Source organism: Vicia villosa, linkage group LG6 (assembly GCF_029867415.1).
Source record: "Vicia villosa cultivar HV-30 ecotype Madison, WI linkage group LG6, Vvil1.0, whole genome shotgun sequence".
In the NCBI taxonomy this organism is placed as follows: domain Eukaryota; kingdom Viridiplantae; phylum Streptophyta; class Magnoliopsida; order Fabales; family Fabaceae; genus Vicia; species Vicia villosa.
The window spans coordinates 155609879-155633344 of record NC_081185.1 but is presented as its reverse complement, the minus strand read 5'-3'; the positions used below and the strand labels follow the sequence as shown (position 1 = coordinate 155633344).

The 23466-nt window shown below is 32.3% G+C and overlaps 2 protein-coding genes across 2 annotated transcripts; both read left to right on the top strand.

Moving 5' to 3' along the window:
• The first annotated feature begins 1054 nt into the window (after positions 1 to 1054).
• On the top strand, positions 1055 to 3287 carry LOC131612882 (uncharacterized). Its single transcript, XM_058884628.1, has 5 exons — positions 1055 to 1201; positions 1278 to 1350; positions 1439 to 1487; positions 1565 to 1688; positions 2899 to 3287. Exons 1-5 carry the CDS (start codon positions 1184 to 1186, stop codon positions 2986 to 2988), a joined length of 354 nt encoding a protein of 117 aa, XP_058740611.1. The 5' UTR covers positions 1055 to 1183; the 3' UTR covers positions 2989 to 3287.
• An 11095-nt stretch (positions 3288 to 14382) lies between these two features.
• On the top strand, positions 14383 to 18892 carry LOC131610695 (AT-hook motif nuclear-localized protein 14). Its single transcript, XM_058882719.1, has 6 exons — positions 14383 to 14869; positions 15610 to 15662; positions 16587 to 16718; positions 17625 to 17777; positions 18019 to 18310; positions 18398 to 18892. Exons 1-6 carry the CDS (start codon positions 14467 to 14469, stop codon positions 18460 to 18462), a joined length of 1098 nt encoding a protein of 365 aa, XP_058738702.1. The 5' UTR covers positions 14383 to 14466; the 3' UTR covers positions 18463 to 18892.
• Positions 18893 to 23466: the final 4574 nt, after the last annotated feature.

Sequence of the window (23466 nt, the reverse complement as noted above, 5' to 3'; positions counted from 1 at the left end):
CTTAACCGCGACATTTCAATATAAAAAGTCAGTTCACCGTATTACAAACATACACAAGAACAATACCTCCGTCCACTCCTCCAATACACTCCAATCTCTAACCCCAACTTCACCCAAACGTACTCAACACAACATCCATCTAGCTCAAATTACTCTGACTGTTATGTTGCGACCGTAGACTCCACTTATCCCACCTCAACAACACATCAATCAACCACCACCTTTCCAATAAATATGGACTTCGAAAATTTCAACCCTTTTGAAATTTTCCCAAACGAGGTCCCTATTTGTGGTACATCTTCATTCCAGCAAACATCTGCTGCCCCCCTCCCATGCCGCCCACAGAAGATCAACAACCCGAAGAAGATCAACAACGCCGCCGAAGCACGCGTACAATTATACCTGCAAGGTGTTATACCGGAATTCACCTGTATCAACCAGGAGATCATAATCAAGGCGGACAAAATTAGTTTTTTTTCATCGCATTATCATGGTGTAATATTGTTGAATAAAAAGTAATAAAATTAATTTTTACTTTTAAATTACAATTCTATTGTTTTTGTTATTAACTATTAATTAATAATATAAATTTATATATTATAATTATATTATTATTAACTATAAATTTAATACAATGTATCAAAATAAATTAATTTTAATGGACAAATTTAATTTTTTTTAAATAATAAAAATAATTAAATTATAATTATTTAATCATTATATATAATATCTATAATTTAAAAAAACAATTAAAATTAAATATAATACAAAAAACGAAAAATAAATAAATTAAGGGGTGCCCTCCATTCAAAATGGCGGCTTTATGAAGGCCTTCATATGGCCTCCATTCAAAACGGCGGCCACCTGCTGCACCAGAAAAAATAAATTAAAAAATTCTGAAAAGTGAGAAAAGGGTGGCATGTTGGGAATGGGAAATAATTTTGGAGGGTGGCAATTCTGGAATAATTTTTCAAAGGGGTGGCATGCAGGTCAAATTCCCCCCTAAAGTGAATCTAGAAATTTATACTATATTTTTTAAGAAAAGTTCCAAGAAAGAAAGAAAAGCGCAAGAATTAATAAAGAAAAATTATAAACTCAACAGCAACAGAAGTAGATGTAGACAGAGACAGTGATTACTCAATCTACCAACTAAGCTCCAATCAAAGACAAACCAAAGAAGACAATGATGCGATACAAAGAGGTTCTCTCTCTCTCTCTCTCTCTCTCTCTCTCTCTCTCTCTAACAAATCATAACAATTCAATTCAATTCATTTCAGGAAAAAGAAGCTAAGAAAGAATCATTCAGAAAATATCTTGAATCAAGTGGAGCTGTTGATGCTCTAACCAAAGGTAGGTTTCCACTGTTTATTTCTGAATCAATCATTCAATGAATTAATAGAAGTGTTGTTATTTGATGTTTGTGGTTTTGGTTTTGCAGTTCTTGTTTCTTTGTATGAGCAAAACGACAAACCTTCTTCTGCTCTTGAGTATGTTCTGTTCCTTACTTTCTGTTCTTGTTTGATTTGAGCATTTTTTGTGACTAGCTTGTTTTTGTTTTGTGAAGGTTTATTCAACAGAAATTGAGTTGTCCTTCTATCTCTGAATATGAAAAATTACAAGCCCAATTCTCTGATCTGCAAATCAGATATAATGATCTTCTCGCTACACACCACAACACTTGCAAAGAGGTAGTGTTTTTTTTCTTCCTTTTTTTATTATCAGTTGTGTTTGTTCATGAAGAAACTAGAGAATCGAGAGATAATTTCAATAATAGAAATGAATTGCTTAAGTGATTACAACATAGGGAAGTGTTTATAACCCTAGGGGTTGGCCTGTTGGTGAAGGTTGTTTCTGAAGCTTGGTTGAGATGTTGGGAGGGGCTTTGTGAAGGAGTCTGCGAGTTAATGAGGAGTAGGAACATGAAGCATATGTAACTGCTTTGAGATGATCTTTTCTAGTAGAAAGTGAATGTCAAGGTCGATATGTTTTGTCCGAAGATGTAATACCGGACTATGTGTAAGAGCAACTGCACTTAGATTGTCTCAAAGTAGGGTAGGAGCTTGAAAGGGCACTTTTAACTCTGTTTGCAATTATTGAATCCATAAGATATCTACATTCGGCATCTGTGCTAAGCCTTGCTACTATAGGTTGCTTCTTGGAGCTCCAGTCATATTTTCTAAGTTTGTAGTTGCTTAGTACGGGAGAGTAGATTCCTTTCGAGTCAACCGTTTTATCCTGTAGAAGGTCGTGGATGTATTATTCTGACTGAGAAGAATGAAATCATTTGGGAGCCGGTTATCCAAATTCACGAGTTTCTTCAAAGCAAATTGCCAATTAAGTGAGGGTCCGAGTTAAGGCAATTCTTGTAAACCAAAACTAGGAGTTTTGAAAAAGCCTTTTACAACCGATCTAGCTTTCAACTTGTTAACAGATCCATCAAGATTTTCTTTAACTCTGAACACGCATTTGCATCCAATTGCATTTTTGAGAGGAGGGAGAAAAACAACTGACCGTATTTGATTGACTAGTAGGACTCCGCATTCAGATTCCATTGCGGCATGCCATTCAGGATCAGATAGAACCCGTTTAACATTTTCCATCGCAGCATGTCGTTCTGGATCCAGTAGGTGTAAATATACTTAAAATGCAGTCTGTGATACAAACTGATACGACACATAAGTCTCTCATCTTTTATCTTTTTTAATTTCCATCTACTTTGGAGTTGATCAAAATTATAGACCAAAATAAATATCTAATTGGTGTGATTTAGTAATTTTGTCCGCCGACATTCGCCATTCACGATTCTCTTAAGTTAGTTCAAGTTGCCTTTATTTTTTTCCTGACTGATCTTGATGTTTATAAAGTCACTAACTAACTATGTTCAATACTGCATAACAGTTAGAAGAAATGAAAAGCTCCCATGTGTCGGGAATGGCAACAACAAAGGAAACAACTGATAATGAATCACCACCTAAAGATGATTCTTGAAGGTTACGTTACCGATGTATTAACCCAGTTTTCATTTTTTTTCAGGTTTTTTTCCTTCCCTGAGTGCTTATATGTTAATTTTTGTATTCTCGTTGTTTCTTGTCTTTGTTCCGTTGTGACTTGTAATCACCCCACCCCCACCAATTTTTCTCTCCCTTTTGCTTGAATTCTATTTTATATCTGTAAAATGGTACTGATTTGTTATGAAGTTATCATAAAAATATCCCAAAAAATACTCTTAACAGAACCCCAACTGATTATTGGATTACAATGAATTGTGATGAATGGATTTTTGATAATTCGAGCTGATTGCATGTCCTAGTTTTCTTGAATTTGTTATAGAAATGATGCAGAACAAAATGTGAAACACCAGTGTATTTGATCCTAGCTCATCCTTGTAAGCTTGGTAGAAGCACTGCATTAGTACTTCATAGCTGTATAAATAAGATGTGCCACCAATGAAGTTCACACGTTAAAATGGCCAAAACACGATATTCGGCCTCAGAAGGAGACCTTGAAACAATAGACTATTTCTTAGACTTTCAGGATATAAATGCAATGCTAGCTAAAGAACAAACAATAACCCGTAATCAACTTAAGGGCATATCAGAGCACCAAGCTCGGTTAGAATCAACAAAACTTGACAGAGCAAGAGAGTTGGAAGAATGGAAGAAACGGCCTTATGATGGAGCGCATTTGAGGTATCTTTAAACACACGAATTATAGTAGAATGTCTGATAGGATGAACATGGAGAGAATTTAGAGGAGATAGAGAAGGCTACTTTGCAGCTTTCTGATGACATTTGGCCATATTTAAAACAAATTTCTATGCAGCAACACATCACAGAGAATAAAATTGTTTTCTTGTATTCTTGTTTTTATCAAAATCAAAATTAGAATCATTGTTCTCTGAAGAATTTCTCAGATGTTTGATTGTAAAATGAACAATTTAATTTATAATGAGAATGGTTGTAAAATGAACAATTTAATTTATAAAAGGCAAAATTATGTTTTGTTGTCGTCTGTTTCCCCCCTATTTTACTTTATATTCATTGTGAATATTTCAAAAGAAATAATTAAATGTGATAAGTGGAAGTTAGTTAAAAGGAAGTTGGTTATCTTATTTTTTTTAAATAAAACGTAACTTCTATTTCATACTTTCATAATTAATAATTTTTAAATTTCTCTTTTTTTTTCCCCTTCTTTTTTAACTAAAATTTGATCTTCATTCATTTCAATTGACATACATCGAATAATACAAATTGAATATCGTTACAAATTGAAAAGGATAAATTTGCGAACAAACTTACAACACCTACATTAATAGTATATGAATGAAAAACGAAAATGAAATGCTCATAATACAGATGTCTTCGAGTCTTCAATGTTGACGACGTCAAAGTTATTGATTGAATATGTACTCAGTCAAAATTAATATGTCAATATGAACCAAACAATCACTGCACCAAGACGGAAAAACAAAATAACGCTGCAATAAGATGACGACTGATACAATGTCGCACTTAAACGACGAAATCACGAAGAAAAAAAATTAAAAATATATGTGAAATCACTTAACTGAATGAAAAAGAAAGGAAGAAGAATTGATCCTAAAATCATCCCTCTTTAGTAGATAAAAAAAAAGAGAAAATAGATAAACATTAAAACCAATATTAAGTTAACAAATAATATCTTATCATTTCACATGTTTTTGCAGGATATAAAAACAGACATACGAGCACGTGAATGTCCGTCTAAACACTAATTTTTTATTAATACATTAAATTCTTATCTTTTATTGGCTATCAATATTTTATTTTTTAAAATTAAAATTTCGTATTTTGTACTGATACTCGTATCTACACCGGGTAGTGTACATGTAACTATGCATCATACATTGGAAGTGAAAGCAATACAAACCTAATATTGAAAGTTCTTGTTACCTTCTAAAAGTGGAGAAACAAAATCCACGTTAAGAAATTCAATTGGATGAAGGAAGAAATAATTGTTAAGAATAACAAGTGTGAGACGTGGGAAAATCTCGCATTGGTTAGAAATATGGAGATTTGAGCATTTATAAATGGGAGAACCAACAAAGGCGTATTGCTCAAAAGTAAATGTCCTAAAGTTAAATATGCTCCCTCGTGTTGACCCCTCTGAATTTCCCCCAACAAATAGTATCAGAGTCTGGTTCGAATGAAGGGACCGACTTATTTGTATCGAAATGTACGTAGGAGGTGTCCCGTTGAAAAATGTCAACGATGGTACAAGTGTATGTGGATAAAAGATCTTCCACTTGAGGGGGGACATTGCAGATAGACTCACACTTGAGGGAGAGTGTTAAGAATAACAAGTGTGACTAGTGTGGAAAAGTCTCACATTAATTAGAAATGTGGAGACTTGACCATTTATAAGTAGAGAACTCACATACTTATCACCTTAAGGTTTTTGGTGAGTATGTGGTGTGTATCTCACAAAGATGCGTTGGTCAAAAGAAAATCACTATAATAAATAACGCTTTTAACCTCGGACGCAAAATGTGTTTTGCCTCGACTAAAGTAGCGAGGTAACGGAGGGCGTCATCAAAGTTTCCACTGAACACAAAACAGAGGGGTATAGTTATATGCCCATGAGTTCGAATCCCAGTAGCAACATTTTAATTATTTTCAAAATTAATGTATCTTTTATCTTGGTTTATTAAAAAAATTAAGGGGTATGATTATTAATTATTTTTAAGTTGTTAAAATTATTTACCCAGAATAATACATTGTTTACCCAATATTACATTACTTACACGAAATACTAAAATTAAAATAAATGTCAAATTCCATAGAGTTCAAGATAAAAGTCAAGTTCCATAGGGATCTAGATAAAAATCAAATTCCCTCAAGATTTAGACTTTAGATCTTTAAATGATTGAATCTTGCGGAAGATCTTCTGTTGGATCTTACATACAATTGTTTCCGATGAAAAAAGGGGTAAGACAATTAATATCAAAAAATATATATTTTTTATTCGAACAAATATTTAAGAAAATAAACCTTAAACCCAAAAAAATGTATGCTCTTACGATCCATCATAGAGAACTTTTCCAAGGGTACTTAGATTTCAAGCGCTTCATATGTTTCGTTCAGGTTAGATTTTCAATATTCAACGTGCTTTTATAATGGATGTCCCTTGGATTTTACGCGGATCACTAATGGCAATGTCTTGAGTGTTGATAATCATTAAATAGACGACAAAGATTTGTTAAATCCAATGTATATAGTATAAAAATAACACCTAACTATCATCTCGGTCATGACAAATCACCAAGGTGAATACGCATTTTATTTTTTTAATTACATTTTTTCACATAATATTCAAAATACATTGTATGCAACAAATATTCGATGATATCAAGATTTAGATGCTAGAGGTCTCATGCAAGATGCTAGAGATCTGTTTCCAAGGCCAATGAGAATTTTTATTTTCTGCACTTGTAATTCATCCCTGAGATATGTTGTAGCGGTGGTAAATATTTCCTCTCTTTGGGGCGGCTTCATATTATTGAGATTTAGGGTAAAACTTGTTTAACGAGTTATCATACTCCTCAGTTTAACTATAAAACCGAGGTAAATTATCATCACCTTTAAGATTTAGAGTAAAACTTGTTTAACGAGTTATCATACTCCTCAGTTTAACTATAAAATCGAGGTAAATTATCATCACCTTTAAACTATCACCTCGGTTTTAGATTAAAATCGAGGTGAATAATTCTTTTTTTTATATTACATTGTCTACACAAAATATTAAGATAAATTATTTACAACAAATCATGTCAAAGGATAAGCCCCTTCTTTGTGTAAGTTGAAGCTCTCTTCTCTATTTATTTAAGTTCCAATTTCTAAAAGAATGATGCTCGAATATCAGCATTTTGCATTCAAATTTACCATTTTTTAGCGGTCTATTTGTTTGAAGAGAGAGAGAGAGAGGAGTACACAAGAAATATCGTACTATTTCTTTGGTTAGAAATGTACAACAAATTTTTGAAGCAAGATTGATTTTTTACACTTGCATTCTATTAAACAAGCTAAAATACAACAACAACAACAACAATAACAACAACAACAACACCATTATGTGAGATAGATTGCAAGAGTAAAAAATATATTTTGTTATAGATAGAAGAATATTGAAAGATTTTTTCTGTCTTGCAATCTATCCCAAAGAAAGATGCATGCGAGTTTGGGGCGGCTTTGTATAAGTAAGAATTAGGTTAAAATTTGTTTAACGGGTGCTTTTATAGTAAAATCTTGTTATTTGATCCTTTGATTATATCGAAAAAACTGAAGGGTTAGTTCATTTAGTTTACACTTATAAACAAATAAAAACACAAACTGTAAAAGTTGAGATTTGAAGCGTGTTTGGATTTGTTAAAAATCGAGGGAATATGTTATTTTTATTATTATAAAAAAATAAAACATGGTGTGCCTAAACATAATACCTCTTTTTATTGTATATATATATATCTGTGTGTGTGTGTGTGTGCGTGTGTGTGTGCGTGTGTGTGTGCGTGTGTGTGTGCGTGCGTGTGTGTGTGCGTGTGCGTGTGCGTGTGCGTGTGCGTGTGCGTGTGCGTGTGCGTGTGCGTGTGCGTGTGCGTGTGCGTGTGCGTGTGCGTGTGCGTGTGCGTGTGCGTGTGCGTGTGTGTGTGCGTGTGTGTGTGTGTGTGTGGTGAACAAGATCAAATGACACCAAGATGTCAAACTTAATATTATTACACCTCATATTACTCTTTACCATGTATCCGTATAGTAAAATTCACCGTTATATTAAAAACTATTATCATGTAGATCATGTCTATAAAGTTTAACATCAATCATAAATCATATTATAAGTTAAATAGATAGATAAAAATTAACCGTTTTGATAAACTTTAGTAAGACGTTAATTTGTATGCATCTCATTAATAAGTCAAACGATTTTCGATTGATGTTAAATTTTACAGACATGATCTAAATAATAGTAACTTTCAATCCAACGTTTGATTTTGTTATACGGATATACAGTAAAGAGTTATCAAATGTGTCATGATATTGAGTTTGACACCTTAGTGTCATTACACACACACACACACACACACACACACACACACACACACACACACACACACACACATATATATAAAACTTTGTAGCATGACACCTCTGATAACTCTTCACTCCATGTCCGTATAATAAAATACACCGTCGGATTGAAAATTATTATCATATAGATCATTTTTTAAAGTTTAACATCAATCGGAAATCATCTAACATGTTAACAGGTGCATAAAAATTAACGTCTTACCAAACTTCATGAAAATCGTTAATTTTGATCATCCTCTTTAACATATCAAATGATTTTTGATTGATGTGAAATTTTACAAATGTGATATGTATGATAAACGCTTTCAATCTAACGATGGATTTTATTATACGGACATAGGGTGATGAGTTATCGGAGGTGTCATGTTACAAGTGTACAGTTTTGAGTCATGAGAAGGTCTTTTGCAAATTTTTATAGAAGTATAACCAAATGTTTTGAGGCATTAGTTTGCAATCAAGAGTGTATGCTTTGTCACATAAGCGCCGCATTCTTGATTTTTTTCTCAATTGTTGTTAGTGGCGTCTCGAACTCAATCGTTTAGCATATCACTTTCGGATCTCAATTCATTACCTTTCGATATGTAAATGACATTTGTGTTGATCTTGCATTCGCAACCATCATAAGCGTGCAAAAATAACTCGAGTTCTAAAATCGAACATTTCCTTTTTGAACTTTCTCATGATTTCAACATAGACTAGTAGATGTTCATCATAAGATGGACTTACATAACCCCCTAGTCCCTATGAGTTTACTCACTCGTGGTAAAGTAAATTGCAACAAAATTATAAAGCATTTTGAATAATAAAAAGAATAAATGATAAGGTGATAACCAAATAAAAGCAGAATAATTGTAATGTATAAATCAAGAACTTCAAGTTACAAATAACAAGAGCTTAGAAAATAGCAAAGTACAAAGTAATGTGGTAAGAAGTGATGCTAAAGAAGAGTCCTAACACACCTATTTATAGTAATTTAAGAGATAAGGCACTAATTACATTCACTAATTACAAAACAAGAAGAAAAAAAAAGGAATCCAAAGCAAAATTTTATAACTGCCCGTACAGTTGACACAGGCCGTGTCAGGTGACACAAGACGACTGTGTCAGCCCCTGGTGCATCATATGGGGGTGGTTCTTTTGGGAGAACACGACCCATGTCATGGGACATGGTCTCTTCTTGTTTACCTCTTTTTTGTACTGGAAGCTATCCTTTGTGCACTATTTGGCCCTTTTTGTCTCGGGTCGCTGCATAAACTTCTTAATGGTTGAAAATATGAAAACAAAGCAAAAGCGCATAAAACGAACTTAAACAATAAAAACACACAAGAAAAACAATAGAAAACACATTTATCCATTACAAAAGGGGATTGCTAGATGCATCCTATAAATTGAGTTGTCAAAAACTAATCAACTACTAAATTGAGTTGTCAAAAACTAATCAACTACTAATTTACATGAACATATTTATCCATTACAAAAGGGGATTGCTAAATGCATCCTATAAATTGCTTTCACACTTTAGTGTAAAACTTAAAATATTCATAAATTCTGGAGATTCATTTCTGGATGCATCCAAAGAACACAAATCACAATTGCTTTTGACAGACACCCAAAAGCACAATTTATTTTGATTCTAGAGATGCATCTCCAAAATATAATGAAACACATAATCAATTACACATAAGCATATTGATGAATGTTGAACTTAAAATTAAAATTGATAAGATAAAATATAAAATCTTACATAAATAATCAGACATTACATAGATGACACATATCAGCGTCGAGATTGACATTGCGACATCCTAACAAAATCTTTGACATATCTCTCTATCAATTTGCTTTCGTTTCGGAAAAACGTATTCCACGTAGCTCTTACATCTATAGTAGTCTTGAATTTGAAGTTTTTGAACTTAATGTTCTATTCATTATCAGTTAAGGATAAATGGTACTTGAGCTTCACAATTTTTCGATTGTTGTCGTATGGTAGGAGTTTTTCTAGTATGAATTTTAGATTATCAAAAGGCGTATACTCAGTGAACTTGAATTCAATTGATGGCTTTTCTGCATTGAAGTAAACATATCCGATAATCAAATAGATGTTCATTATGATGTAATGTGATGGTGTAAAAAAAAGTGAAATGGAATGTCATATTTATATAACTTATAGGTCAATAAGAATCTCATAATTTTTATCATGTACCAAGGAAAATTCAGGAGATGCATCTTTAGAACCACCCTATTTGTTTTTTAAATAGATTGGTTCTGTTTGTAGATGCATCTCCGAAAACACATGACACTGCAACAACACACAATAGTGAGAAATAACATAACCTGTGTTGGAAATGATGGAACACAAGGATGAATTTTTTGAGCTAAAATATTGATTAAAAATGGAATGTTTTTTTCAAGGTTTTTTCAAAAGGTTGACAATGAAAAATGATCATGCAAGGGTCATTTTTATCAAAAATAACGTTTGAGTTTTCCGAATATGCATCTTCGGAATATGATGACTTGCAAAGGCTATACCTTTACATTTCCCCACTTTTAAATTTCGGAGATACACCTTTGGCAAAGTCCATGAATTGATGAAATTATGAATAAAATGCTAGGTTGTCCCAGATATGCATCTCCAGAACTATTTTCCAAAAAAAAAAGGTGTCACTCAATTGAATTGTGTTCCAGAAGTGTAACAGACATGTCTAGAGATGCATCTCTGAAATTTGAAGGATATTTTCAAATTTTCGTAGGGTGTTATTCCACCTCATAAGGTGAGATTAATATTTCCCTTACACAATGGGGCATCTGGCCCTACATGTTAAATTTTCAAAACAAATAATACTCGTAAGGTGTAATGATATTTGGATCTCACGTCAAACATAGTGGTGACTTCACTTAGTCGCACTTATTACACTAAAAAGTAAAGTCAAATTGATATTATACTCCTCCATTCCAAAATAATTAACTTGATTGTAAAAATTTGTCTCAAAACAATTAGTTCAGTTGGTAATTGTGTAGGACATCAGATATAGAGGGCGAGAGTTCAAACACGTGATATTTCACTTATTCTTCTTAAAAAAATATGAAATCGTAAGGCTAATGCAAAACGGGGTTTGGATTTGGGTTGGATGTGGATTAAGAGAAGTTTGAGTTGTAACATAATGTGGTTTGATTTGTTTTTGATCGGTTTTCAAAATACAAATAGAAAAACAAACCGCACAATTCTTTTAACAAATTTCCCAAACACATCCGTATCAAACACGATTCTTTGTCGTTTTTGGTTTGATTCAGTTCGGCTAGCAGTTTTCTATTAGGCCTGTTCAATTTTAAACACCTCTATATACATCACCTCGTCTAAACACACGTATGTGAATCAATCATGCAGTCTTCTCCTTAATCTTTTCCAATCAGTATCTTTCATATCATTCGGTTTCGTCTCACACAATGTCTTTTTGTAAACTTTGTCGAACCAACAACTTCTCATTCGCCATAATTCGAAATTACCAGTCCCATTGAACCTAGTTATTTCGAATTTTGCACCAGAGTTAATCACTATCTAATACCAATTGTTAAAACAACAACCAATACAAAAGATTAAAGAGAAACAAAATTAAAAAATAATAAACACGATTGATATTTGTTAACAAAGTTTGGCTAATGGTACTTACCTCTACGACTATAAAGCACGTATACTTCCCTTTATTTATGTCTAATAATTATGGTTAAATATGGTTACAATGTTACAAACAATATGTAATATTAGTGCTCAGTTTACAATTATACTCCTGAAGCCCCCACCAGATATCTACCCATAATATTTTCCATATGAGTCATACTCAAAAACACCCATAATAATTTTCATAATATATGAGTCATAGTTGATAATGCCCCACATATTGTATAGTATCTTCTATAAATGTTTTAGATCATTTAGTAATATTATTTTGGGTCGGTCGTCTAAGCCTAATAAAATTCAAAGCCCGACATCAAAGAAGGGCAGAGCATAACAAAAGCACTAAAAAGAAGTGTCCTAGTTCATTATGTGTGACTTCAAAGCGTCCTGCTACTACATTTTACTTGTTCACATTAAATAGTAATAGTTGCACAAATTTCCTTGCAAATTCAAACCAATCAAATTCTTTTCAATGGTCAATCTTAGACCATTGGACTTGGATTGTCTACGGTGGCTGAATGGTTCTGCTCCATCTCAGCCACTCATTTTAATCTAATATAAAAATTATTAATATTAAAAAAATGCATCAATTGCTAAGATTTGTAGCAGCATATAAAACATGAGAGAAGAGCAGGAGAGAATCCGCTTCGTAGACCATCTTCGTTCGGCCTTGACTTGAGTCTCATTTTTAGTGAGAATTACTTGAGTCTCATTTTTAGTGAGAATTTTAGAAGTTTTACTTTTACTCTTTCTCATTTTTAGTGAGAATATTAAAGGTTTTATCATAATTATATTAAATCGTAATAAAAAGAAAGGAATGGATAAAGAAATGTTGCGTAGTCGGTGTTCGATATTCACAAGGAATCAAAGGCTAACCCAACAAGAATGATAAAAAGTGGACCTGGTGAGTGATAAGCCAAGGTCTTATCTGTTTGGAATAGTAGTTGTATCTTTGCTTGTCATTGTCTTCCTGTCTGCCTCATCACTCACTCACTACCCACGAATTGGTTGTCACCCACACAACACAAATATCTATCCACCTACATATCAGTTATCACCCCATAGTCCCATACAAATACAAATATACAGATATACATAAAATATTTTTATAAGAGAAAAATAATAAAAACTTTAAAATTTAATACTAAAATGGAATAGATACACCAACATCAACTACTTTTTGTTTCAACAATAAACCAACTACTTTTTGTTTAAATAGTAAGTGCTATGATTCTCCCTACCCTAATCCCTATAAAGTCTATTTTTTTAGAAGAGAAAGTCCCTATAAAGTCTTATTGAATTCTTAGTAGTAGATTATAAACGGAATTTTTGAATGATTATTATTTTTTAAATGTTAATTAGTGCATTCAGGATAATAAACATTATAAATAATAATTTTATTACGGTAATTTGTAAATTTAATGCATCAAAAATTAAAATATTAAAAATTCTATAAAATATTTTCTTTTTTAATAATGTTTAACCATTATCTTGAGGACACTTGTTAACAAGACCTTTATTTTTTATATAAATCTATTTAGCTGAGTTAGTCTATATAATTTATAAAAATATAGAATGAGTTGAACTTTAGAGTTTATATAAAAATAAAAATAATATTAAATTTAGGGATGAAAACAGAGATATAAATACAGACGAATTTCAAAAAATTGAAAATGGTAGATCACATAAGACTTAAAAACCTTTGATCTCTGTAAGTTAGCGAGTTTTTGATTTTCGTCATTGTAAGTTTTTTTTTGTTGGTATGAGTCCCTATATCTTATTTTTTGTTTGCGGTTTAGTCTCTAAAGCAAAAATCCGCAGGAAAATCTGCAAGTTTTCCTGCGGATTTTGATTTTAGGACTAAAACAAATGTGAAAGTGAAATATAGGAACTCAAACCCAGAAAAAAAACTTACAGGAACAGAGACAAAAATCAAAAACTCACTAACTTACATGGACCTAGGGTGCATTTAACCCATCACATAATTAAGGATGGTTAAAATCTTGTTCCGTCCTCGAAAGTTTGCAAAAAAAATTGATACAGACGATGCAAGACAACCATAATTTAGTGTGTCTAAAATTTTGTCTAATTTCAAAAAAAAAAAATGTGTGGTGGGCCAAATTTACAAACACATCTTTTAAGTTTAAAAAAAATTTGTGTTAATATTCAAATCCATAAAAAACGATCAGAATAAATAGATACATTGGAAAATGCATGTCTAAACTCTTAATTTGTCCTCCAGTAAAATACAGAATGCATAATAATACATAATATGTCAGATTTGTTTTGCCGATCCAAAAAAAATTGTTCGAAATGAACTTCAAAATAAATTATTAAAGCTATGTTTTATTTCTTATATTAATATAAAACATAATTTAATAAACTTCAAATAAACTTGATTGACTTGCTCACATAATTAAATCAAACTTTCATTGACTTGCTTACATAATTTAAACAAAAAAAAGAAGTTGTACTGAATAGAAGTGAAAGGTTAAAGTTGGAGAGAAACAAAAGACCAAATCACAAGGTCAAGAGAAGCCAAACCACACTCCTCACAAGATAATATATACCAATAATAATAAACTACTACTTTTCTTTCATTATTTAATATTACAAAAAATATTAATTTTTATTTCAAATAAAAAAATACTAAATTTTTTTTGCAGCGTCAAAAAAATGGAACCCAATGACAACCCATTAAGCTCTTTCTTCCACCACCACAACCACCAACAACAACAGCATCACCACCTCCAACAACAACAACAACAACAACCACCACACGGAAATTCCACCACCGTAGCCTCCGCCACCACAACCACCACCACCACCGCTTCTCCCACCAACGGCCTCGATGGATCCCACATACTCTACCCTTCTGCTGTCTCCTCTCAGCTGGAACCAGCTAAGAGAAAAAGAGGAAGACCGAGAAAGTACGGAACTCCAGAACAAGCCCTAGCTGCTAAAAAAGCTTCTACGTCGTCGTTTTCACCTACTTCTGATAACAACAACAACAAGAATACCAATTCTTTTACTCCTTCTCCTTCTTTTACTTCTAGGAAATCTCATTCTCTCTCTCTAGGTTCGTTTTTCTCTCTCTAGGATTTTTTTTTTGCTTCGCTGAAAATTTTAATGTTTATGAATTGAATTCGTGCTTTTTGTTGATTATGTTTTGATTTGTAGTGGCTGTGAATTTTGTTGATGAATTGAAAACTAAGTAATCTTGATTTGATTTTTTGTTTTATTTGATCTACTAGTGTAGTAACTATATAAGATTTGATATTCAAGTTAAAATAGTTTTTGTGCTGTACTTAATTATGGTTTCATTGTAAAATCTCTCTTTCAACGACTCTAGATTCTTATAAAGCACAGACACCAGAAACACGACACTGGTAATAATTTGAATTTTTTTGAATAAATGAATAAATTAAATGTAATTTCAAGTGTGGTGTCAGTTTTGGACACTGACACGGACACACATTTTCTCAGAGGTGTAGTGATATAGAATTCTGTCTGTCTGATCTCTTGTGTGGAGTGTCAGTTGTTGTGTCAAGATTTAGCTGCTTCCTTACTAATTCATCGACATAGTCAAGTATGAGACAGTGTTTTTGTGTTGTGTTGTCAATTGATTGATATTCGTTTGTTTCTCTTGGATGTTATTTCTAAGAATAAGAGGGTGCTCATGTGTAACTTTTATTGGTTATGTAGCTTCAGTTTATGTTTTTTATAGTATATATTTACTGATTAGCGTAACAAAAGATATCTAGTGTGTGATAGAGTCTGTAATTTTAATTTGATGCTTCTGCGAATGGAGTGATGCAGGCAATGCAGGACAAGGTTTCAGTGTACATGTCATTGCTGTTGCTGCTGGTGAGGTATGCATTTTTCACTGTCTTTGAATACTGCTTCTTGATTTTGGATTTCTATATCTGCTTGCAGTACCTGGTAAGTATAGTGACTTGGGTTCACATCTAGGCTCAGTTAGTCTGAAATGGCGCAGTTATATATCTTCTGGGTATATCTACTAAATTCATTAACAACCCATCTCTCGAGTAGATACCTACTATGTAGTGCTTACAACTTACAAATACCTAGTGCCCTATAACTATAATTTTTGTCCCCTTTATTAGATTTAGAAAACAAAACCAGTTATTGACTCTTATGTTATACTACTAGCATGTCCTTGCCCACCTTGTTTGTTTGGCACTTGTTAGTCCTATGTGAGGTATCAGGTTTGAAGAATTAATGGCTGATATGCTTAGCCATGACTCATTGTGATTGTGACTGTATTTTCGTAGTATTGATGATATCAATTTTGTAAACCTGTCACTTCTTGGTATATTAAGTTCTTTGTGAAAGTACCTTGATAAATAAGGTGACTATGTTTTCTAATTGAGATTGAATATTGGTGGGAGAGAGTTCTCTGTTCCAATCCTAGAATAGTGCTTTTAGGGAACACTTTAGTAACACCTGGTCTCTTGCTGATGTTCACCAATCTGAACCTACTTAAGTGCACCTATAACAACATCACTCAAAAATAAATTCGTTTACATCTCTACAAGTAACGGTTTATTTAAGCAAAATATGCCTCTGTGTATTTTCTGACATTAGTCCTTTTCTCCTTATAGTTCACCTCCAGCCAAGATGTTTTCGAATCTTAATTTTAGTTTTTAGGCATTGTAAATATTCCTGCATCCATGATGTTGGAATATATTATGTTTTCCATTTATCCAATTTGGTTTTGATATTTCTTCTGTGTGTATCTTGCTTCTATAATCATCTGAGCATGTGTTCAATAGGATGTTGGCCAGAAAATTATGCAATTTATGCAACAAACTAGGGGTGATATATGCATTCTGTCTGCATCTGGTTCCATTTCTAATGCCTCTCTTCGTCAACCGGCATCTTCAGGAGGCAACATTACGTATGAGGTGAAATATAATCCCTGTTTCCTATCATGTCTTTTATGTAATATTATCTTCCCTTCCAGATTCTTCAAAGAATCTCTTAAAGGAAATGGAACTGTTGAAACTTGCAACATATGGTTAAAATATTGTATATTTGTGTATTAACATAACCAAGGCTCATAATCCTATTTATATTACTTTGAAGTTTGACATTTCTATTTAATGTTTTTCTCTTGCCATCGAATCAGGTGATTAATCTTTTCTACTTGTATTAAAGAAACCAAGATTTATCTTTACATCTTACCCATACTGCTCTAAAAATGACCCTCGTGCATCCACATGTTGATGGACCAACGACTATACTAATAAAAATAGTAGAATATAAATGTTGATATAATTTTTTTATTAAGGATAAGTTATTGTCCTCCGCCATATTTTTCATTTTTATCTTATCGTATGTTCTTCTTACCTTTTCATCTCTTTGATTTTATACATGCACGTTTTGCGTGCTTATGGCTAATTTGTATACACACAACAGTTACTAACAAGTAACAAAACTATTTGGTGGTCCAACCTGAATGTGGAAGTTTGAGGTTCAAACAACATATTCTCGTTTTTGGGATATATCTCACTATCTCAGTGCACCACTTATAAGAATACTGATTGATCTTCTCAGTCACCTTCAAGAGGACAGTAAGAGGAACCTTTGTGTAAATTGTCTATATTAGATTAAAATGGTAATTGTGATTTCGTTCATGTATTATCACGGAATTAATTGTTAAGTAGGAGTCATAGTCTAGAAAAAACACCGGGTACTGCTGAAAATAGTTGTCGTTAATCTTTATCAATTGTTTAGTCATATGCTTTTGATTTGGTCATGTGCTAATATTGTAACTACTGCAACTTATTTATTTAATGCTTTGATATCAGGGTCGGTTTGATGTTATTTCACTTACCGGTTCCTATGTCCGTAATGAAACTGGGGGGCGAAGTGGTGGTCTCAGTGTGTGCTTGTCTAATTCTGATGGACAAATCATAGGTGGTGGTATTGGTGGGCCTCTTAAAGCTGCTGGTCCAGTTCAGGTAATATTAGAAGGAAATGCAAATCAACATGTAGGTTAGAAACATGAGCTGGTGTCCTGCATCTTTTTTTTCTTTTGTCTTCAGTAAATTGCATTCTCTATGTTGTGTGGTAGAATACATATGCTCCAAGACAAGAAGCTGGGGAGAAAGTTTTATCACCAAACCTCACATTTTATTTTTCACCTTCCTGCTTTTACTACTAGTACTACCAAGCACCACCTGATATGAATTACATATACAGGTCATTGTTGGTACATTTTCTATCGACAACAAAAAGGATACTAGTGGTGGTGGAAAAGGTGACGCCTCTGCCGGCAAGTTGCCATCACCAGTTGGCGAATCAGCATCAAGTTTAGGTTTCCGCCAAACAGTTGACAGTTCCAGTGGGAATCCAATGCGGGTAAATGATGAACATCAAGCCATGGGGGGAAGTCATTTCATGATTCAACAGCTTGGTTTGCATGTGACACCTCCCAGGTCCACAGACTGGGGAAGTCATCCAGATTCAAGACATACTGGTTATGACCTATCAGGTATGAAGTCTAGTGACTTTAGCATACTCTCCTCCCCTTATTTTCATATGGTATGAAAGAGACTAAAGTGAAGTTCTCAACATGCAGGAAGAACAGGTCACGGGTCACACCAGTCTCCTGAAAATGGTGGCTATGACCAAATTCCTGATTGAGAGTTTGAGATGACTTGTGATTTGAATAGCACCAATGTTTTGGTTTACCGTTGTATGATATCACTACATACCATACCGCAGTCTTTGTCACGTGATGCTGTTTATAGTATGCACGCACCATATCCATTAAGGTCTCGGCTTCTGACATATGAGAATTTATACTCATGTTTTGTCCTTGAAAAAATATTGTTTTGCCTCATTTACTCGTGTTGTATTTAAAAATTAGGATTGCCGGCTTATTCCTCTTAATTTTTGTGGGTCTGTTAGTTTGTGTATACCATTATAAATATGATATATTTGCATATATATGCTTCCTAGGTTACCTTGTGGGCTATATTTTCCTTCCATCTGCAAGGTGCTGTCTAAATGCTGTTAAATATTCTGTTGAGCATAGATTATTATAGCTCTTCATTTAAAACTTTTTTTGGGACATTTGTGAGTTTCTTTTTTTTTTACCTTCTGGTGACAAAATGATAGAGATAGTTGGTTAAGTTGAGATTATCTAATTCTATGAAAGCAAAAGCATGGACCTTAAATAAAGCTGGTGTTGAGATTTCATATCTAATTTCTTTGGTGAAGAAAAATATATAATACTGTTACTGCAAAATTTTAGAGTTGAATAAAGCTGAATGTAGATACATTTTTTCTACAAACACTTGTAGTGGAAAACATATCATTTCAAATATTAGTAAGATATAAATTCGACAATACAAAAAACATGGATATGTATCATTCTTAAGTGTATATTTCGCTGAAGCTAGTTCAAGAAGGCGACTACCACATTTGTAGGTTGTCACTAAAGTAAGAGTTGATAAGTCTGGTTTTTATTGTTATTTTGCTGAAGCTAGTTCAAGAAGGCGAGTTATGTTTATATTTTAAACATCAATGAAAATTATGAAAGAAAAAAAAAAAAAAAATATGCTGGCTATGGGGTTTGAACCCATGCGCACTTATGTGCATGGGATCTTAAGTCTTCCCCCTTAACCTCTCGGGCAAACCAGCTACATGATTACATTTTACATTTTTAAAATAAAATATAGTCTTTTTAGAATTTCCTTTTCTTATTAAGATTGTTGTTTTAAATTTTTTAATCAATTAAAATACTTTTTTAATCCAGAAACTCATTTATTTTGTTCCATGGTTTATTTCATTTTTTAGTCAATTTTTTTTCTATATAAACTGTTGTATATAAAAATTAGAATTGTCGGCATATACCTCTTAATTTTTGTGGGTCTGTTAGTTTGTGTATACCATTATAACTAAGGTATATTTATATATAAATGCTTCATAGGTTACCTTGTGGGCTATATTTTCCTTCCATCTTCAAGGTGCAGTCTAAATGTTGTTAAATTATTATGATGAGCATAAATTATTATAACTCTTAATTTAAAACTTTTTTTTTTTTTTGAGAAACTTAAGTTTGATAGAAATTTCTTTAGTGAATATATCATATTGTCAATTGCGTGTATAAGTTTGCTGAAACAATTAAGGATTTGAGAATTAAGGTAAGTTTTACATGGAATAGAAATGAAATTAATATATATGTTGTAGATAAAATTTTTTCCACCAACAATTGTAGTTGAAACATATCATTTCAAACCTGAGATGTTAGTAAGATATCAACTCGACAAAATGTTAGTAGAGGATAGCAAAAATTGGGATATGTGTTGATTTTAAGCTCATTTTTTTGTTGAAGTTAGTGCCTCCAAGATAATTATCCTAATTGTGATTTGTCATTATTTGAAATATCTGCATTCAGATTCGTTTTTCGTTCATAAAAGAACAAATCATCAAATACCTCATTTCAAAAGTCTATTTGGAATAAAAAACGGACTCAAACTTTTCATTATATAAAACATACGTTTCATTGTCTTTAAAATTCTTTTTAATTTTTTTAATTTAATTTTAAATCAATTTACTATTTTGACAAATGATCAAAATTTTGGGAAATATGCTAAGGGTAATTTTTTTTTGAATAAAGTCTATGATTTTGATGTAGGTATGCAAAAAAAACTAAAGAAGGATGAATTCAACAAGTAACATAATTTGTAAAGACAAATTACGATAAAAATTAGATTCATATATATGGACAACCACATAAAAATTTTCCTTGTAAATATTGAGAATGGAGAAGATGATCAATAACCACATGAGATTTTACAAAGACATTATCACGACAAAGTGTTATCCAACGATATAAAAACATGGGTATGTGTCACTCTTAAGTGTATATTTCGCTGAAGCTAGTTCAAGAAGGTAACAACCACATTTTTAGGTTGTCACTAAAGTAACAGTTGATAAGTCTAATTTTTATCGTGTTGTTAAGCTTGCTATCATTATCATTTTTATGTGTTTTTTATTTGATTTTATTTCTGTTTTATGCAATGATGTTTGTTGTTTTATATATTTCAAAAAACATTGAATATCGAAGGGTTATGGTATATATCAAAGTGACGAAGGCCAAGACCGGAGATTTTTGAAGAAAAAAAGAGAAAACTGAGAAAATGAGCAAGAAATAGAGAGAAATACGATGTAATTTTTTTAAAAAAAACATGCTGACTATGGGGTTTAAACCCATGCTCACTTGTGTGTAGAAGATCTTAAGTCTTCCCCCTTAACCTTTCAGGTGAACCAGTACATGTTGACATTTTACATAAATAATAATTATTCTCGCTTGGACTGTGGAATTGTTCAGGGCCCCATAACACATAAAGTTCAATAGTTTGTGACCTGATAACAAGACAATAAAATCAAAAAGCCATTTATATTGGAACAACATGATGACGTCTGACTAGTGATTTAGGGGATAATATCTGCCTTCACCTACATATCTAAGAAAGGTTTTATGACTTCGGATACAAGTGTGGACCTGTCCTAGGATAACACTTGATCATAGAAAATTATCAAAGAATGATTGCGAGATGACGAAGCGAAATATACTCTTACACTTGTCCTTTTAGACATTGATATTGCACTGTAAGATTTTAAACTTTCATAAGCCCTGTAAAATCTCATATAAAAGGAGCATAAGGCGTAAAACCAAGGTACACACATTTTTCATAGACTAAGGACTGAGTCTAAGTTTACAGAGGCTAAGGAACGAGCCTATCATGGAGGCTAAGGAACGAGCATATCACTTCATAGGAGAATTTCATAGATGTTTATCTACAACTTTCATGGCATCTCGAATGCAAACTAATTTAATAGAAAGCTTAGGATCCATCGGATAAGGGAAGGAAAAAACACAAGGATTAAGGCCCTAAAACAGTGGATCTATGTGTTGTGCAGATGTAACCGTCAGTTGGTTTTGATAATGATAACTCATGACAATTATCAAGCGATTTAAAATATACAAACTCCTAAAACTGTGAAAGTTTGTCTGGTCCTACACTAAGCGCTTTAGAGAGATCATCTTATTGTAAAAAGGGACAATAGTAAGTATTGATTAACTCATTTATTTTGGTCCATAGATTATTTCATTTTTAAGCCAAATCTTTTTCTATATAAAGATTGTTGTATTTAAAAATTAGGATTACCGACTTATACTTATTAATTTTTGTGGGTTAGTTAATTTGTGTATACCATTATAAATAAGGTATACTTACATATAAATACTTCACATGTTACCTTGGGCTATATTTTCCTTCCATATGTTGAGCATAGATTATTATAGTTCTTCATTTCACATATAAATAAGATGCAGTCTAAATGTTGTTTAGTTATTATGTTGAGCATAGATTATTATAGTTCTTCATTTTATTAATACAAAATTACCTTTTTAGCAGAGGTTGTTAAGTCAATTCACCTGCCATCTGACTTAAGAAGTGATGCGGTGCCAATTGCATAAATATTTATAATTTAGTTAGGTTGAGTGCATTTAAAACTGACTTAACAAAGATTAAATAAAAAAATCCACATGAAATTTTTTAAGTCTCATGTGTTAGTTAATTGACTTAAAAGTCTACTTTTTAAGTCGGGTGTCGTCCACCTGACCTAAAAAGTTTTAGAACTTGTTTTCATTAAGTCAGGTATTCAGTGTTCGCTACCTGTTGTGTACATTATTTATGAAATAAAACAATAAAAATTAAAATTGGTACATGAGGAGTCGAAGTAGAGACCTTAGGCTACGAAAAAATAGAATTGCCACTGGACTAATTGTGAACTAACAGTAAAAGGTCAAAACATATTATATATAAAATAGTATAATTTAATTTCTTCTGAATTCCAAACGTTTCAGTTTCTAAAATATCATCCCCCACTCTTCTTCCCACCAAAACTAAAAACCCTACTCAAAACATAAAACAAAAAAACACAAAATTTAAAACACATCAAAAGGCAATTGGAACAAGGATACTCTCTAAGAACATTCAAGAAGTTAGTTTTCTAATACCCTAGTTTTCTTCTATTTCTTCTAGTTTTGTTGATTTTTACATAAATCATCAATCTACTTCAAACCCTACGTTGTTAAAACTATGTTAAATTAGACCCGAGGTTTACTCTCTATTTGCAAATTGATCTAGTTTATTGATTGCTTCTAGGGTGAGATGTATATGTTTTCAGTTGACTTCTTTAATCCCAGCTTTTGAGAACATTGGCGATTCATCAAATCCCAATTTGATAGCATTTGATTTTACCTAGAAAATTAAAATGACCACACCACAACGATAGCGTCACATTAACAACATGGTTGCAATATGTTAAGATTTTTTTAATATTTATTGCTTCCACATACATTAATATACTTCATTTTTTATTATGTACATTTGCTTTTTTCAATATTCTAATATGAACTTCATATTTTATGCAGGTTACATGTTTCGGAGACAAATTTATACTTGAAGGACCAATAGAGAGGTATATAGTTGATAGTTTTAGTTGAGTGTTGTTTTGAGTCAGTATTTTGAAAAATTATATTGGTCTTTTGTTAGAAAATTTTCAAATATGTTACTATTGAAATATTTGTTGTTGTTATCTTTTAGTTATTGAAATTTGAAGTTATTTATT

Excerpts from the sequence above, each read along its gene's own strand:
- LOC131612882 (XM_058884628.1), top strand. Across the intron at positions 1,488-1,564 it reads AAACCTTCTTCTGCTCTTGA|GTTTATTCAACAGAAATTGA; the intron begins GTATGTTCTGTT and ends TGTTTTGTGAAG. Across the intron at positions 1,689-2,898 it reads ACCACAACACTTGCAAAGAG|TTAGAAGAAATGAAAAGCTC; the intron begins GTAGTGTTTTTT and ends ACTGCATAACAG.
- LOC131610695 (XM_058882719.1), top strand. The coding sequence starts at position 14,467 with ATGGAACCCAATGACAACCCATTAAGCTCTTTCTTCCACCACCACAAC. Across the intron at positions 17,778-18,018 it reads AAGCTGCTGGTCCAGTTCAG|GTCATTGTTGGTACATTTTC; the intron begins GTAATATTAGAA and ends TTACATATACAG. Across the intron at positions 18,311-18,397 it reads TACTGGTTATGACCTATCAG|GAAGAACAGGTCACGGGTCA; the intron begins GTATGAAGTCTA and ends CTCAACATGCAG.